The sequence below is a fragment of the Cryptomeria japonica genome, chromosome 4, assembly GCF_030272615.1.
Source record: "Cryptomeria japonica chromosome 4, Sugi_1.0, whole genome shotgun sequence".
In the NCBI taxonomy this organism is placed as follows: domain Eukaryota; kingdom Viridiplantae; phylum Streptophyta; class Pinopsida; order Cupressales; family Cupressaceae; genus Cryptomeria; species Cryptomeria japonica.
The window spans coordinates 585024396-585040760 of record NC_081408.1 but is presented as its reverse complement, the minus strand read 5'-3'; the positions used below and the strand labels follow the sequence as shown (position 1 = coordinate 585040760).

The following is a 16365-nucleotide window of genomic DNA, read 5'->3' as shown; positions in this document are numbered from 1 at the left end:
TCTACCGTAGTAGGTTTTTCGGATGTGGTATAAATGTAATTTGTTTTCCAGAGGCTAGGTCGTTGTTGAGTGAGTTCTTTGTGTATGGTTTTCTCATCGGCATTTATTGTGATGTGCTTGGTGTCCTGCATGTCTTCTATGCTAGTCAATCAATCTTGCTGCATTGAACCTCCTAGTTTGTACTCTTGTTCTAGCAAGTCAGCCAACCTTTCTATGGTAGAGGGGTCTAGACTCTTGGTGTTATTTTGGTGTCTTAGACCTTGTGTTGAATTTTGATTCCTAGGTGCAAGTCAAGGGGGAGTGGCTTCATTGGGGGTCGAGACCCAAAGTGGTCGCCAGGGTAACTTAATGAGAGTTTTGTAATCAAGTAAAAACTTAAATAATGAACCGGGAAGGGTAGCTAGTAGACATTAATAAAGATTAAATTGTTGCATCTCTTATGCTCAGACGCTTGTTTAGGTTTGAGGTAAGTAGAAAAGGCTTGGAATGGCGTCCATCGATCTTGTCCCTTCGAAAGGTTGGTGTGGTCCATTAGTGTTTGTATGGGGGCCAAGGGTTAAGAGAGGTCACCAGAGTAACCCAGGAAGAGGGTCGAGACCTAGTGAAGACTCATTAGGGTAACTCATGACAACCTAGTGATGACACTCTTCCCTATTGCATACCTAGTGGTCCCTCTTGGTTTTGTCCTTCTGTGAATTGCTTGAGCCTCTGGAAGTTGGTTGTTTCATTGTTGAGTTTGTGTGATTCTAGCCTTGTGAGTTTCTTGTGACAGTAGTCTTGTGAGCTTCGTATGAGTCATTTGTATCTTTTTGTATTTCCTTATGTCTCTTGGGCCTGGCTGATACCTCCTAGCACGAGGGGTGGACCTAATGGTACCACATGGTTGGATGGAGTGCATGATGGCTCGTGAGGAGATTGAAGACCTTCATTTAGTACCAGATTTTTGTATTATATATGTTGTTACACTCATGGAGATTATATCCTTATGGATACCTTGTAATGTAATCGATGTTCAAATGTATATTCTCGTGGCATTGTATTATGTATCATGATCCTTTGTAAAGGATAGTGTTATCATATTTAGAGAAGTTTCATTTGTTCTTGTATGTATGGTTATGATGTTTTGAGTAACATCGTTGTGGGGCCTTGAAAACTCTTACTAGATATTTTATGTTCATCTTATCTTTATCTTGTAAAATCATGTTACTTCTTTATCTTGTAAAATCATGTTACTTCTTTCATATGTATGGATTAATTTATTAATTTTTTAAAAAAATCGCATTTTCCATTGTTTTATTTGTTTAAGTCCTTTGGACCTCACAATGGGGCGTTACATGATTTTTTATCATACTATCTTATAAGCATTGATTGATATGTGTTTCATGTATTACCTTTGCTTGGCTTGGTGTTGGTTGCCCACGTGATATTTTGTACTCGATTGTCATTAGTGTTGTTATTTATGCTTTGTAGGCGTAAGCCTTGACCTTGATTGCCATAAGTGTAGTTATGTATGCTTTGTATGTGTGTGAGCCTTGGCCTTGGTAACAGCGTATCCATGATCTTCTTTTCCATAGCTCAAAGATTACGTAGTGTGTCATAGACATCTATTATCATGAAGGTGAAGGTGATGTGGTCGGATGGTGAATAGCATTTCACGATTGGTCCATTTTGAAGATCTCTCGAGCTAGAAGGATTTCTGCTTCAAAATTTTATGATATGCTTTGTTAAGTCCAAATAAAATTTGGAACATAATGTTTGTTCTTATTCAGCTGCTTGATAAGCAAATCATTGAATTCATGTCTTTCTTGTCTTTTAACTGTATATCTGTTATTTTTCCTCTGTGGTTGCATTCTACGCAACTTTACTTTTTTATATTGATAAGCCCCTTATTGGTATTTGAAATTAAAAAATCATGACCGTAAATTGTTAGATTAACACCTCAAAAGTGAAGTTTAAAGCATCTTTTAGATGGATTTATTGAAATTTTCTATATTAATTATACACATCCAATTATAGAATAGTGGACTCGTAACTTGCATTTTTTTCCCTTATTAACTGCAAGCTTTTAACTATTTTTTCATTTTGTTTAATTAATGTTCTCACATGGGTCTCCCATCCAGTTTCTTATCCACTATAGTTTGTTTTTTTACTCTCCTACAATTAATCTGTCGCCAAGTTATGCCAAAACAACTGAATCACAATCAAAATCATTTTACCAATTCCCGATGCCCCTTTAGCTTAACCTTGGGAATGATTTTCTCGTCTGATAACCCTGTAAAACGCCCCAGTGTAGCATTTGTACTACACAAGAATCCAATGCATTTATGACGCCCTGGCAATACTAATAAAAATAAGATGTAGATAAACTTGACAGAAAATGATAAAAGATGGAGATCAATTTACTTGTATGTGCAAATCGCCTCCACATGTCATAGAGCGAGGCAGTTAAAAACCTTTTATTGCAAAGCACGATGCTGCACTTAATTTTTTTTTAACTAGAACATGCCATCATGAGAATTAACCGCATTTATACATCCATACAAATCCACTTGAGCATCACTAGAAATCAATAAAATATTAAGACAGTGGAACAACGCACTGTGACTCGTTGATTATCTAGCAATATGAAATAATATGCTTCTACAATCCATCACAATAAGGGCATAAAGGTTGACAACATAGTTACAGTACTGGACTGCAGGTTCAATTAAATGTTATCCATTTCACATTTCCGGTGCATAGCAGTAACAATGATTAACATATAGTATGCCTGAATTAGCTTAATCTGCTTCTATCCTTTATGTTTATGTTTTACTTCAATGGAAATGGAGTCCAAATAGAACCCACACATAATATCAAAATAAAAACAATCAACCATATATGATTACCAGCATTTTGCAACCAAAAAAACTGTTTAAATCTTACTGGTCAAGTTCGACAACAAAGAAACGTGTGGGCATTGATAACTTAAAGTTCAGCTTTACCATACACAGCCAGAAGTTAAATCTAGAAATTTCCTGCAATTAAATTGGCAAACGCATGTTCAATTTTGACATATTTCTGTCATTGATTTCACTTGAACAGTAGCTAATATTTGCAATCTAATAGAAATGGTGAGGCACACTAAATTGCGAACCCAGAAAATATATTGTCAATTGTAGGCTACAAAGATGCTAAACCAATAATAAAAAAGGGCAGTATGCCAACCTTGGATCATCTGTATCAAGTTTTTTTAGTAAACTCTAAAAATCACATAAAAGCGCATGCATTAAAAAAAAAAATGGTACACAAGGTGCAATCCAAGTTTCACGAGGCTCTTTACAGAAGCTTTGTTGTATCATAGACGGCAGAGCAAAAAATCTAAATCTACAAATCTATTTCTATCGATGAGTATTAATTAACCGAAGCATAAAGTAAAGCCACAAGTCCCTGGCTTTAACAATACTTTACGACCCAATAATTACCAGAAATAAGACTGAAATACAGGAAATGAGGCGTAGTGAAATATGCAAAATGAGGCATAAAACGCATACAGGAACTGAAGAATAAGGCTCAAATAAAACAAATGGGGCATGCCCAGGAGATAATTTTAAGGGTGTGCCATTTTCTGCATTCATGTAAACCATGTAAAGTAAATCCGTTTGTCAAATTCTAAAATTTTTCTAAAACCAAAATATTTTACAACTGTAAACAAACGGCAGGCTTCAAGTCTTATCTTGTTGCTTATACACAAGATGATTTATCAAGCAAGCAGATATTTTATATTTTCAGTCTTGTCATACACAAGATAATTTACAATTTATCCAACAAGACTAATTTCACATCTGAGGATCTTCTCCCCCAAATACAAGGAAAAGTTCGTAATATTGAGGAACAAAAAATCTTGATAATTAACAAGTTGACAAATGGCGCAACTTAATTTCTTACAATGATTAATGCACAAAACATATAGTACTTTGCCACAAAAGATTATCCCAAAAGATAAATCATAAAGAAAATATGTTCTGTAAGGTAAAATATCAATGCAAAAACCCCCAAGCATTTTGGGATGCAATAATTGAGAAACCGCTTCCTGATGTTGGGTAAAAAGAATGTAATAAAATCTGATCCACATTCCAATAATGTTGAAGAAAGAAGTAATAATTTTTTGAAGAATGTGAGAATAAACAGGTATTAACAAATACAGGTAAAACAAGCAGAAATTGAACAATACCTTCAGAATTCAATACTAGTTATGAACTTCATTAAAACAAAAAGCACTGGTTCAGGGAAAAAAAAAAGACTACACTACAACATCAATCTCAACAGTCTGGCAGTGTTTAGAGTTACCGTGCTATTGTTCATCTCTCTTAAATACAGCCCCTAATTCAAAACCTTCTCATATAATTTCCTTCAAATATTACCAAACAAGTAATTAAGGTCTACCGTAGATCAGTCTATAAAAGAAATTTATCGCAGTTCACTAGCACCGTGTGCAAAGATGCAACGATCTCCAAATGTGCAGGTACCCTTCGTAAAATTCTCACAGAGCTTTGTTTTGAAATTGTTTGAAACAAATCCAGCTGGCTTTGCTGGTACAGTACTAGTATGCATAAGCAGCTCCCGAACCATGGCCTGGGCTTCAGTAATCTGATCTATGGAACCTTCCAGCTCAATATTCTTCAAATTGGAGTCAGACTCATGTTCTCGTATTGCTAGTTTTACCCCAGTTAATCGACAAATTTGCTTAGAGTTCACTCCCCCTTTCCCAATAATAGCACCAGCAACAGATGCATCAACACTGATTTTGGCGGTGGATGATAGACCAAATGAAACTGCGGCTGCCATTCCAGGAGGTGTAGGCTCCCGCTGTGCAGGGCGACCTCCAATCCTACTGTTTAACCCACCAGGTGCTGGCCTGCCATAAGAACCGACCCTATTAGTATCATGAGCAGGGGCATTACCTTGCTGCAGTTCCTTTTCACTGTGAGCAAAATGACACTTGTCTCCAAATCGACATCCTTCTGCAGTTCCATAGCGATTACACATGCGTGTCTTAAATGGTTGTCCAGCTGCTCCCTGATCTGAAGACATTAGACCACTTGCTGGACCTGCTGGTTTCCTGGAAGCTGTACTCAAAGCAGTATTTGGCAATTGTGGAATTGAGTTCACACCCCCAGGAACAAAGTGCATAAAGTGACAACTCTCCCCAAAAGGGCAACCAGATGTACTGCATCAAAACATTTAAATTAGAATTACCCTTCACATTAATTAAATCATAAATTTAAATATACATGCGTGCATAAAGTTGATGTTAAGAACCAATATGCAGGAATCTCTGACAGAAGAAAGCACTTTAAAAAAGAGAAACACACTACTCTATTCAGACAACAATAAGCAATTTAGTAGAGCAAGGGGCACTTCGAAGAGGCTGATACATCACATCATGTGGAAAAAACAAACCAGAAACCAAGTCACATTGCATAGAAACACATCTCATAGACAAGCAATAATCCTTCCTGTCAAACGTGTGCTGAGAAACATAATGTTTTAGAGCATTTATAGTTGCCAGGAAACTCCATTATAAGAATGAATGTGCACCCTTCCCTGTACCCACAATTTCTGGTAACTGCATTTACATACATTTTAGCAATCTCCTCATTAATTTACTCACTGATCAGTGTCCCTGTACCAGTACCAGTATCCCTGCAGCTCCTGGTAACTGATATATATGGACACTAAGACCATCAGCTCCTGGTAACTATGATATATATGGACTCTTAAGACCATTCGTTTGGAAGCATCATAGTTGATGTAGAACCCAGACAAATGATATGACAACATGTTGCCTATATGATTTTAAAAGATTTTATTCTTAAAATTCAGAAAAAAGAGACACCAATGTAACATTTAATGATAACTGCAAATTCTAGACAATAAAAAGCCACAAAAACATTTAATGATAACTGCAAACTCTAAAATGACCCAATAAGTTGCTTCTAAACACTTCTACCATTTGTAATTTTTAACTTTATAATCATGGGGCACAAAAGAATTTGATTCATTTATGTTTTGTGTGATCAAACTTTCAGAATCCTTACCTTGCTAAACTACCAAAGCCTCAAAAACAAAATGAATATGTAATTAAAACTTCAAATCTAAATCAATCCACAGTTTGATCTAAATAGTGCTGAAATTTGAAAAATATAAACACCTCAAATTGGCTTGGTGTGGCATCAAGGCCAAGCGCAACTCTTTGGTGAATTTGATAGATGTTATGTCCCTTGGCTAGCATCTTTACCGAAGGCCATCCCACAAGGAGAGCTTACCAAATTATAAAGAACAGAGACCTATCTAAAGCTTGAATACTGTTTGTGCCTGTGTCAATCAAATTTTATCACCCCCAAAATGCTATCTGCTATGGCATATGATAGAAATAAAACTAGGTCACAAAACTACCAATGGTATTGGTTTCTTTACCTCTTGTTTTTTCTTTGCTCCTCCCATGATTGGTGTACCATACTTGAAAATATTCAATGTCTACCGCTTACTTTCAACTGACTACAAACTACCAATGGTATTGGTATCTACTCTAGTTTTTTCTTCACTCCTCCCATGATTGATTGCTTACACTTGTTTTCTCTTTGCTCCTCCCACGATTGGTGTACCATATGTGACAATATTCAATGTCTACCATTTACATTCAACAGACTTCTCAATCTACTGCAATAGCTTACACACAACAAAGAATACAGATATGATGCAAAATTACAGGTAATCAGGAAGGCCATTTGCAAAAGCCCTCGAGTGCACACATGTTTACTGTACCTCACAAATTAAACAGAAGCAAAACTGCAGGTGAAAGATATTAACAAATGAAAGCAAATAAAGGGTCCTAATGTTACAAAAGAAAAATCTAATCATACACAAGGCAACCCACCAAAGGTGCAAGTACCAAAAGATTGTACAGCCCTCAGTAACTGGCAAAACCTACCAAAAGATTGGATGGCCCTCAGTATCTGGCAAAACCTACCAAAAGATTGTACAAAGAAAGATGAAAAACCAATGCATTAGCTTACACACAAGAAAATTCCATGTGATTCTTCCCATGCAACCCCATAATTTTTCTAGGTTATTCTGCAAGGTATTTTTCCTTTTGATGTTGGACATCACATTAGCAGATATTTCTAAAGAGTTTAAGCAATTGTAACAATGAATATCTGCAGCTCACTTTAAGCATTCTAAGCAATTTATACTCAAACAAGCATTTTTCCTGAAACAGTAAAATGTGTTGGTTTTCACAACACTCAAAACTTATGTAGACCAAACAACACTCCCAACTACCCTTGACCCAAAAATGCAATCATAAAATGTCTATATAGAAATACAAACATTTGTTTTGTACCTGCACATTCAGAATTTCAACTGAAACTGTAGACAAAACACAAGAAGACTAAGAGCGCAATCATTTAATCTGATTAGAATGATTACTGCAGATTTGTGTTAATAACTGCAGGGTAGGTTCCAAACAGGTATGACAGGCATGATTCTGGAAATAAATCTCACCTGTTTAAAAGAAGAATTGATTGACATTTCCTCTCCCATGAAAAAATTTCTTATTCACAAAATACTATGGCAAGCAAAAAAGAGCATTACTATCAAACTAACACTTTAAAGTTAAACATGTATAGCTTAAAAGATAAATTCAAGAATTCTATGCATAAAACATATAGGTAAAGGTTGTTTTAAGTCACATCTAAGCCAGACACCAATTTGGTACATGAAACACCCATATCTTGTTCAAAATCTGCAACCCTGGGGTAAAGTGATCCTTGACAATCCACCTACATTCCTGCTGTGTAAAAACACTTTGAGAACTTGCATTCATGAAGATCAATTAAAATTAAAAATATATTTGTGAGACCCACACTAAGCAAAACCACCATGGCAAAAAGCCAAATGCAGCTTATATTTAACATCCTAATGAGGCATTTTTCTCTCTGTCTGTGGGTGAGTATCATTGTAACTTTTAAGAATCGGAGTCTCACCAAAATTCAGAGGGCCTCATGAATTGCCCAAACTAGAGGCTTAACAAGACATTAGCCATGGAGAATTTATCTATTTACATCAGTTTTGGGCCACTCAACACTCAGACTTGGAAGTGACCGAATCAAAGAGTTTATTAAAAAATGAGAGAGAAAACATGCATTTGCAGATTTGTGGTATCATCAATTTATAACGTGATTAAGCTGATGTTTCACTAGAAGGAATTTCCATTAAATGTAATCATCATCAAGGAAAACCGTAATTTTCGGAACACATGAAAAATATGTAGCAAAGAAGTTTTCTTCTAGCTTTTTTCATTCCCAGATCACACCATAATATAGAATAAACCCCTACAACACTAAAAAATGCAGTTATAACAACATCAAGGCACAGACAAGTCAATAACAAAATAATTCTTTTGTAGCATAATTTCTATGAATTCACAAGATTGTGTGTATATTGTATAAGTTAAGTTTTATTTTTTTATTTCTAAAGAATTTGAATCAAAGAGACTTTGAAGCACATTCATGAGCTTTGGTTAGTGCCATAAATGGAATGATAAACATGGAAGAATATAAAACAAAAATGGTCTTTTTCAGAATTCTTTACTTCTTGCAATTCTTGTAGATTCAAAATATACGAGACTCCATATATGCCAGCAACTACTCTTCTTTTGAGGGCCCCACATTGTTATATATAGCAACTTCACAAGAACAAAACTATTAATCTCTCCATATCTGGCCCCTAGATACATAACCATATATAATTTGAGGGAATTAAAAATTGATAACTGAGCATTACAGATCAAATACCTACGTCTTTTTGTCACATGTACTAAAATTTACCTAAGTTGCTGGTTCTGGTTTGGATTCAAGTTCATAAACGTCGATTCTGTTTGTGGATCTCACAAAAAAATTGGGCTGGATTCACTTTGGGTTTGTCCATACAAAAAACATACAAAAATCATAAATACATGATATTTACAGCCTAATAACACAGATCTGAACCTTTCTAAAACAAATATTATATAACAATAAATTATAAACAAAGTTAATATTTGTAGATATTAGTATTTTATTAATTTTAAACATTACGGTATAATGTACTAACTAATTATAAATTGTTAATACTTGATATTAATATATTAATATTATTAATTTCATACAAGATAAGGGTATCAACTGTCTAGGAATTAAACATAGTTTAATTCACATTAATAAGGGAAAGTATCTGGAATCATTTTTCTTGACTGTCATTAGCAATTTCCTTGAATCACTTTCAAGGGTTTTGGTCCAACACCAGCAACTGCATCTGCACTCATAGTCGGAGGGTTTTCATCCAACTAAGGCAACTGCATCTGAGTTTATATTTTAGGAGTTTACATTGAGAAAAAACACCAGATCATATTTCTCTCCCATGCTTATTATCCCCCGATTGCTCCTGTTTTTGTCTTTTCCAGTGACAATCGAAGTAAAAAATAATCTTGACAGATTTGTCTGAGTTCTTGACAGACTCACCTGGGTTCATCTGACAGTCGGAAAATAAAAAAGAATCACTGCAATAACTCCTGCCCAGATCAATCCAGAATCTGAACCAGGTTCAAACCAAGCCCAGATCCAAGGCCTCCAGCAGGCCAAACCGGCTACATAGAAACTTACCATTCTTCAAAACTAATCTTCTGCTTAAGTAATATGTGCAAATAACTGCCAAACATTAAATAAATTCCTACAAAAAAGTTAAAGAATATCATACCATTACATGCTACACTGCCACAAGGTTTAAAACATCAGAAGGAACAATCTAATGTTTCCATATCAGAAGAAGACATTATTTCAACTAATTGGCATATAAGGGAGTTGTTGCATTGTCATTCCATTCAACTGACCTTTTGGTCATAGTCAGCCAAAATTGACAGTCTTTCAATGGGTTTCTAAGGCATCAAACCATTCCACTGCATTACTAGAATATAATCAAGCAAAATTGATGTAGTTCTTCGTTAATGATTGAAAAATTGTTTTACCAGAACACTTGTTCCCTCAAATCTAAAATACCTATGGCAACAGGAGCTAAATGGACCATAAAAAGTTGTCTCATCTTTAAAGAAACAACCGACATTTCTAATATTCTAAATAATTGATACCATTATCATTTAAGTAAGGATACCTGCTGTCCTATCAATGGACATCCCCTCTTATAAGTAAACAGGCTTCTCAAAACAAACATAACATATTCTAGTTTTAGAAACTTGTTCAAATGACTAAAATTTTGTTTTGAGATAACATGTATACAAGCCCAAAACTCCTTTTAGACAGATTGAATTTTGTTTGACTTTTTATTCAAAATAAGAATGCAAATAGCTTAGGTTTTCAATGATTTGGAGAGAATAGTTCAGAATATCCAATTTCTGTTCAAATGTCTTCATTAAGCTTGATTATAGCAAAACCAGCATATACCTGTATCACAGCTTAGATGACTCATTAGTTTTTTAAATGAACTCTTAGCTTAGAATGCGTTTCAAAAGTATATTACATTACATGAAAATATGAAGATGATATTTAACTTTTCCTAATTAAGTATAGAGGTAATACAATGTTGCTTAATTAAGATATACGTAGTACAATGTTGAATTAGGAGAATTCTTCTTAAGTAGGTTTAGATTAGAACCTGAAAAATTTCGTGCATGCCTTTGATTTGCTTCCTAGACCTGTTGATAACGACTCCATTTCTGTTACAGAACATTAATTAATTCATTTCAGTTCTATATCTGATTTTAGTTTATTAATATTTCAAAAAAAATCATCTTTATCTTAAAGGCCAACTGAGCCATTTTCCCTCCCGATAACTCAACGAATGTCCCTTCCCTGAGAAGTGCAGGCACCTACTCCGACACAAGACTTTGTGCTGACATCATATGCTGACAAGCATAAGTTTCCAAATGGGCACTAATGCAGACAGCTAGAAATTATCTCAAGCCCACACTCTAAAACATTCCATCCCAATATTCAAATTCAAGAACTCTTCCTTGGAAAAAAAAAATCTCACACACCCCACAACATTGAACCTAAAATTTGCATTCTTAAGCATCAGATGAAAAAAACCTAAAACTGCATAAATGGTATGCACAACCCGACAGCTGCAAAAAATTGAAGACTTGATTGAAATAAGAATCTTTCTATGGAAAAGCCCGCATGCACATCATCTCTCAAAAACATTCATCAGCGCAGATAGATATTTCCCAGACCCACAAAAAAATGACCCACAATGACCAACACAAAAAGCAGCCCTACATCCACAACTAATCACCTTATTAAATTTCACACCAAATATTAATTATTGCCTAGCTTCCAAACCATTTAAAGATCATCCCTTCATCACAAGGTTAAACTGCCTTTACCATAAAATGTTCTAGAACCTTGTACAAGTTAAATAAATTTTGATAAATAAGCACAATTTATATGATATACCTTTTCTGTGGCCACAAGTAGTTTACTGTTTGACATTTTGAAATTCGGGTTTGTAAACTATATTTTACCTTTTCTGTGGCTATAAGTAGTTTACTGTTTGGCATTTTGAAATTCAGGTTTTGTAAACTGTATTTTGAACTTGAGTTAATTTCAACTACAACCCATGATGGATATTTGATACATTCAGAGCAAGAGAGGTTTTGGAAACATAAAGGTGATTTGACACATTATAAAATTGGTTTGATTCATAGGCACATTGATTGTTCTGTAACAAATCCTTTTTATGCAGGACAAATGTAGATTTTGGACAACACTAGACCTAAACTGTGTGATTCAGCAGATAAGTATTTTACCACAAAATATTGGGTGAGCGATGATACTTATGCCATATAATTATCACATGAGTTGATTATAGCTTTATCGCAGGATACATGAAATTAACCTTTCATGCATGAAATTATATCCCACCTTTACTCTGTATGTTCCAATTTCAACAATTAATATCATAATATGGATGAGATATGTCAACAAGATAGGTAGAAATAGAAACATTGACACTACGGGGAAAAAAACAGTTATGCCTTCTACTGGTGTACAAACACAAAAAAAGGAAAAAATTAAGAAATGCATGAAATATTTTACAGGGTCATTAAAAGCTATAAGTTGATTGTACAGTTTAACAATATTTAAATCTATAATGAACATGAAACGGTATTTTTTTATAGTTTGTCTGCCTTCAAAACAAATTCAATAAAATCTACAATCCCGATTAACATGTCCAATGAAATTAAACATTCAAAATAATAAATTCAATGAAATAACAAATCCAGTGAAATAACAAACCCAGTAAAATCCACCATCTAGAATAAAAGTCACAATGTTTTACAACAAACTACAAATTTTACACACTACTGTATCTCACTGAAATGTTAAGTATCAAGTGCAAAAAGCAGACATAGAGATGAACTTAAAAAAGAACCCCTGGACCAGGCTTGCAACAGGTTGATAGCAAAAAAAATTAGTAAAAGATAATAATCATTTGGTAATATTCTATAGAGTACCAAATTATTGTCCAAATTTTGTCATAATACTAATCAATAATACTAATAATTATAGAATATTACCAGGTGTACTCTTGCAGTTGACAAGACCCTTCAATGAATATGACAAAACTATTGCATGTATCACTTATTAGTTATTACCATAAGTTCTAAATATTTTTCACTCATAAACCTTTTAGCATTTAGTAAATGAAAAAACAAAATCTACCATTGCAATTTGTAGACACGTCCTTCCCAGCAAGGACAGAAAAGAATCATTGTGGAACCCTATGAGGCCCCAAAATCTACAAATACAGTTTTTCCTGTTGCCACAGGGCCAATCATGGGTTGTTCTCATTGCAAATAACTGAATGGGCAAGAATATATCGTTCCATCATCTCTATATGATTCTGATGATTAAAATGATATGCTTGGTAGCTGACTGGGTCAACAATTAAAAGTGCTGCCAAATATTTAAACAATCCCAGCATTACTATTTCTAAGTAATATTAACCATGAAAAGATAAATTCATTTATCCTCAGAACAGAAGAAATGGAAGCATTGGCCAATTTGACCATGAACTTGCATCATTGATTCATATATCTTACTTGAAAAGGGCAACAGTATCAAATCAGCGGTTTTGACACTCACTTTTTACATCTGATGCCCAAGTTGAGCCCATTTCATTTCATGGAGATTTGTGAAGGAAAAAAGAAACATTGAACTCCAAAAATAAGAGGAAAATGATGCCATTACACCCCAAAATGAGAGATTCTTACCATGGAATGTAAAACACATCAATAAGCAAAAATGAAATCCAACCCAAGCATATGGAAATGGTATATGTTAGTAAAACAAAGTAAGTACTGAGGCATCCGTTGCCCAAATATAATGATTATTCCATTAAAGTTCCTCATTATCAAAAGAAAAGGCCATTTTCTCGTTAAAGCTGCAAAGTGCAACCTTTAGAAGGAAAAAGGATGCATATGTTTAATAGGAAAAAAATAAGATATGATTATGTTATTTTTTAAATAAAAATTCACTCTACTAAATATGACAATAATCAGATTAGCACCTTAAAAAAACTAGGGCTAAGTTATACACGAGTTTGATGGGAAACAATAGTTATGAAATTGCTTGTTCAACCTACATGTATTGGTCCATTGAGCTGTAATATACAAGTGAGATGGTTAGCATGTCAAAGCAACTCTCTGCATACCATGTAAAAATACCGTTTAATAAATTAAATAAATGTGAAAATGGAGTTTGCACGCTAAACATATGCATTGCCATCATAAGATTGAAGAAGCTGGACTTGCAACAACAGTAGAAACTGTACAGCTAAATCCAACTACAGGAATTTTACGAGTATGGTAGAAGAGCGGAAATTTAAAATGTTGCCACACACCAAACATCACACACAAATTGAACAAGAGATAGACTAAATTCTCCTTTCCAGCACATTGCCCGTATTTTACCACATCTTCCTTCTACCAAAAATACATCTGGAGCCATTTTTGAAAAATTGCAAACTAATTCACATACATGTACAGCTTGACTTGCCTTCTTTTTGGAGCAGTCCCAACCATATATGTAACGAGGCCCTAAAAATATGTAAGATATTCATAAACCATGAAAAACATTCAAAATCTTCTACACAGTTATATCCCAATACTTGCATTGGTCAATAAACATCTATATGCATGTCTGTGGATGTATTTGGCATTATTTTGACAACTTCCTACAAGCGCGCAAAAGCCACTTAACTAATAGAACTACACATAGTAGACCGATAATCATATGTAGCTACTTTAGAATCACAATCCCGTAGTAAAAGCATGTCAATATTACTGATTCACGAATCTAACAACATTCTGTTTACTGAATCCAGTAAACACATGGACTCCTTACATTTTATATATGTAAAAGAAAAATTTAAAAGATAGCCAACCCCTCTGACAGCTCTAAGACTGCTTAGCTAAACTAGACACAGTCACCTCAAACCTAGCAGGTATACGTTAAAACGCAAACCCAAAACCCCAAAAGACAAAATCAGCTAGATTTCATGATCTAGCATCCTTTTCACATCACAAGAACGTGAATGTATCTATTCATGAGCCTATAATCATTTCCGCTTGGTAGAGATTCATACAAGCAAATGAATGAAACATGTACTCTGCTTATTTAAGAACAACATATTCCCAACGCCATGTAACATTTCATAAACCAAAAAGTAATTTATAAAGCTTACAAAACCCAAAACATTTTTCACACTCAAATACTATTCTAGACATCGAAACCTAGTTTCCATGACTACAATACCCTGACAATGGAAAGGAAAGTACCGGGAATGGTCCCAAGTGTAGGAGGCTGCTTGAATCTGTTAGTCTCTCCAAACATTGTCCCTGCATTTCCATTGAGAAATCCCTCAGGCCTGAACTTTTTGCGAGGAGGTCCGAACGGGTCCATTGCAAAACACTCTGGTAAACCCTAGAAGCTTAAAACGTAAGCAGGCCCACCGGAACTTGAATCTGGGGAGATAAAACTATTTTCAAGAAGTAAATGAGCTTAAACTTAAAACCTCGCTGTTCAGCTCAAAAATCAATCCCTAATAATTTTTGGTGGGTAACATCAGATTTGCATATTTCACAAGTGTTACGGGAAAATTGAAGGAAGGAAGGAAAAGAAGTATGTGAATGGATACAAGGTGAGATCGAGATTGAACAGAACGAATCCGTATAAAAGCTTGTTAATGGCGGCCACAAGAGCGCGTACAAACTCCACTGAAGAGTAAAATAGTTAAAAAAGAAAATACGCAATGCGTTTAGTAAGGATTTCAAGTTTTATTTCAATGCACCTTATGCTCATTTTGATGTCCATTTCATTTCCATTTTTTTGCTTTTGGAGGTACAATTGAAGAGGGAGCGATTAAAATAAATTTCACAAGAGATTTTTTAAAAGTATTTAATTTGTACGGTCTAGGGTTGTGCTATGGTGTGGCCTCGTGAGCGGGATTGGGATTTCAAAAAAGGGTATTTTCTTTTCTTTTTTTAATGTCTTCTTCATTTTAATGTTTTTTATTATATCAGTAAAGAAGGTCTTTTTAAAGTCTCCATAAAATGAGTAAATCTAGGTGTCCCATAAGACATATATTAGCAATTGTATCTTGGTGTGCAATGGTACGCCCAAGAGATGTGGAAAGTCAATTAGAGAAATTTAGCAAATTGCATTGTTTGTGCAATAAAGTTGTCAATAAAAAAGTGATAGATTTAAATCAATTATATATTCGCTTATAGAGATCGAAACATGATTGAAACAAAACCCCTAAATCATGGAATATAATTGAGCTCTATTGCAAACATGATCATGTTGTATTTACAATAGAGGGGGAGGGAGAGGTGGGGAATGTTAGGGATAGAAAGAGGGATAGATAGAGAGAAAGAGATAGAAATAGGGAGACAATAAGAGAGGGGGGATGGAGAGAGAAACATAAAGATACATAGGAAGTGACACATAGATGTGATTCATTTGTGTAGAGATATTCATATAGTATACATTTATTATTTCTTATATTATAGTGAAATTTAATATAATGTGATCTCTATCTCTATCTATCTAGGTATATATTATTATTAGGTTTATTATTAATGTTATATATTATTAATAATTGATGCCCTCCTAAATGGCACAATTGTTAGTTCAAGATCAAACAACATAAAACACACAAGATGTTAGAGTTAATCAATCTAAAAACCAAACACAATGAAGGCATTCCAAAGGAGACACTAAAAACATGCTAAATATATCTAACTAAAGAAGTAAGACAATGAGACAT

The 16365-nt window shown here is 34.4% G+C and overlaps 1 protein-coding gene across 1 annotated transcript; it reads right to left on the bottom strand.

The window, feature by feature from the left end:
- Positions 1–4214: 4214 nt before the first annotated feature.
- On the bottom strand, positions 4215–15411 carry LOC131076268 (zinc finger CCCH domain-containing protein 44). The gene is made up of 3 exons (XM_058013359.2): positions 14876–15411; positions 10690–10750; positions 4215–5209 (listed from the first exon to the last, which is right to left on the bottom strand). The coding sequence occupies exons 1-3, from the start codon at positions 14997–14999 to the stop codon at positions 4450–4452; spliced, it is 945 nt and encodes a 314-aa protein (XP_057869342.2). The 5' UTR covers positions 15000–15411; the 3' UTR covers positions 4215–4449.
- Positions 15412–16365: the final 954 nt, after the last annotated feature.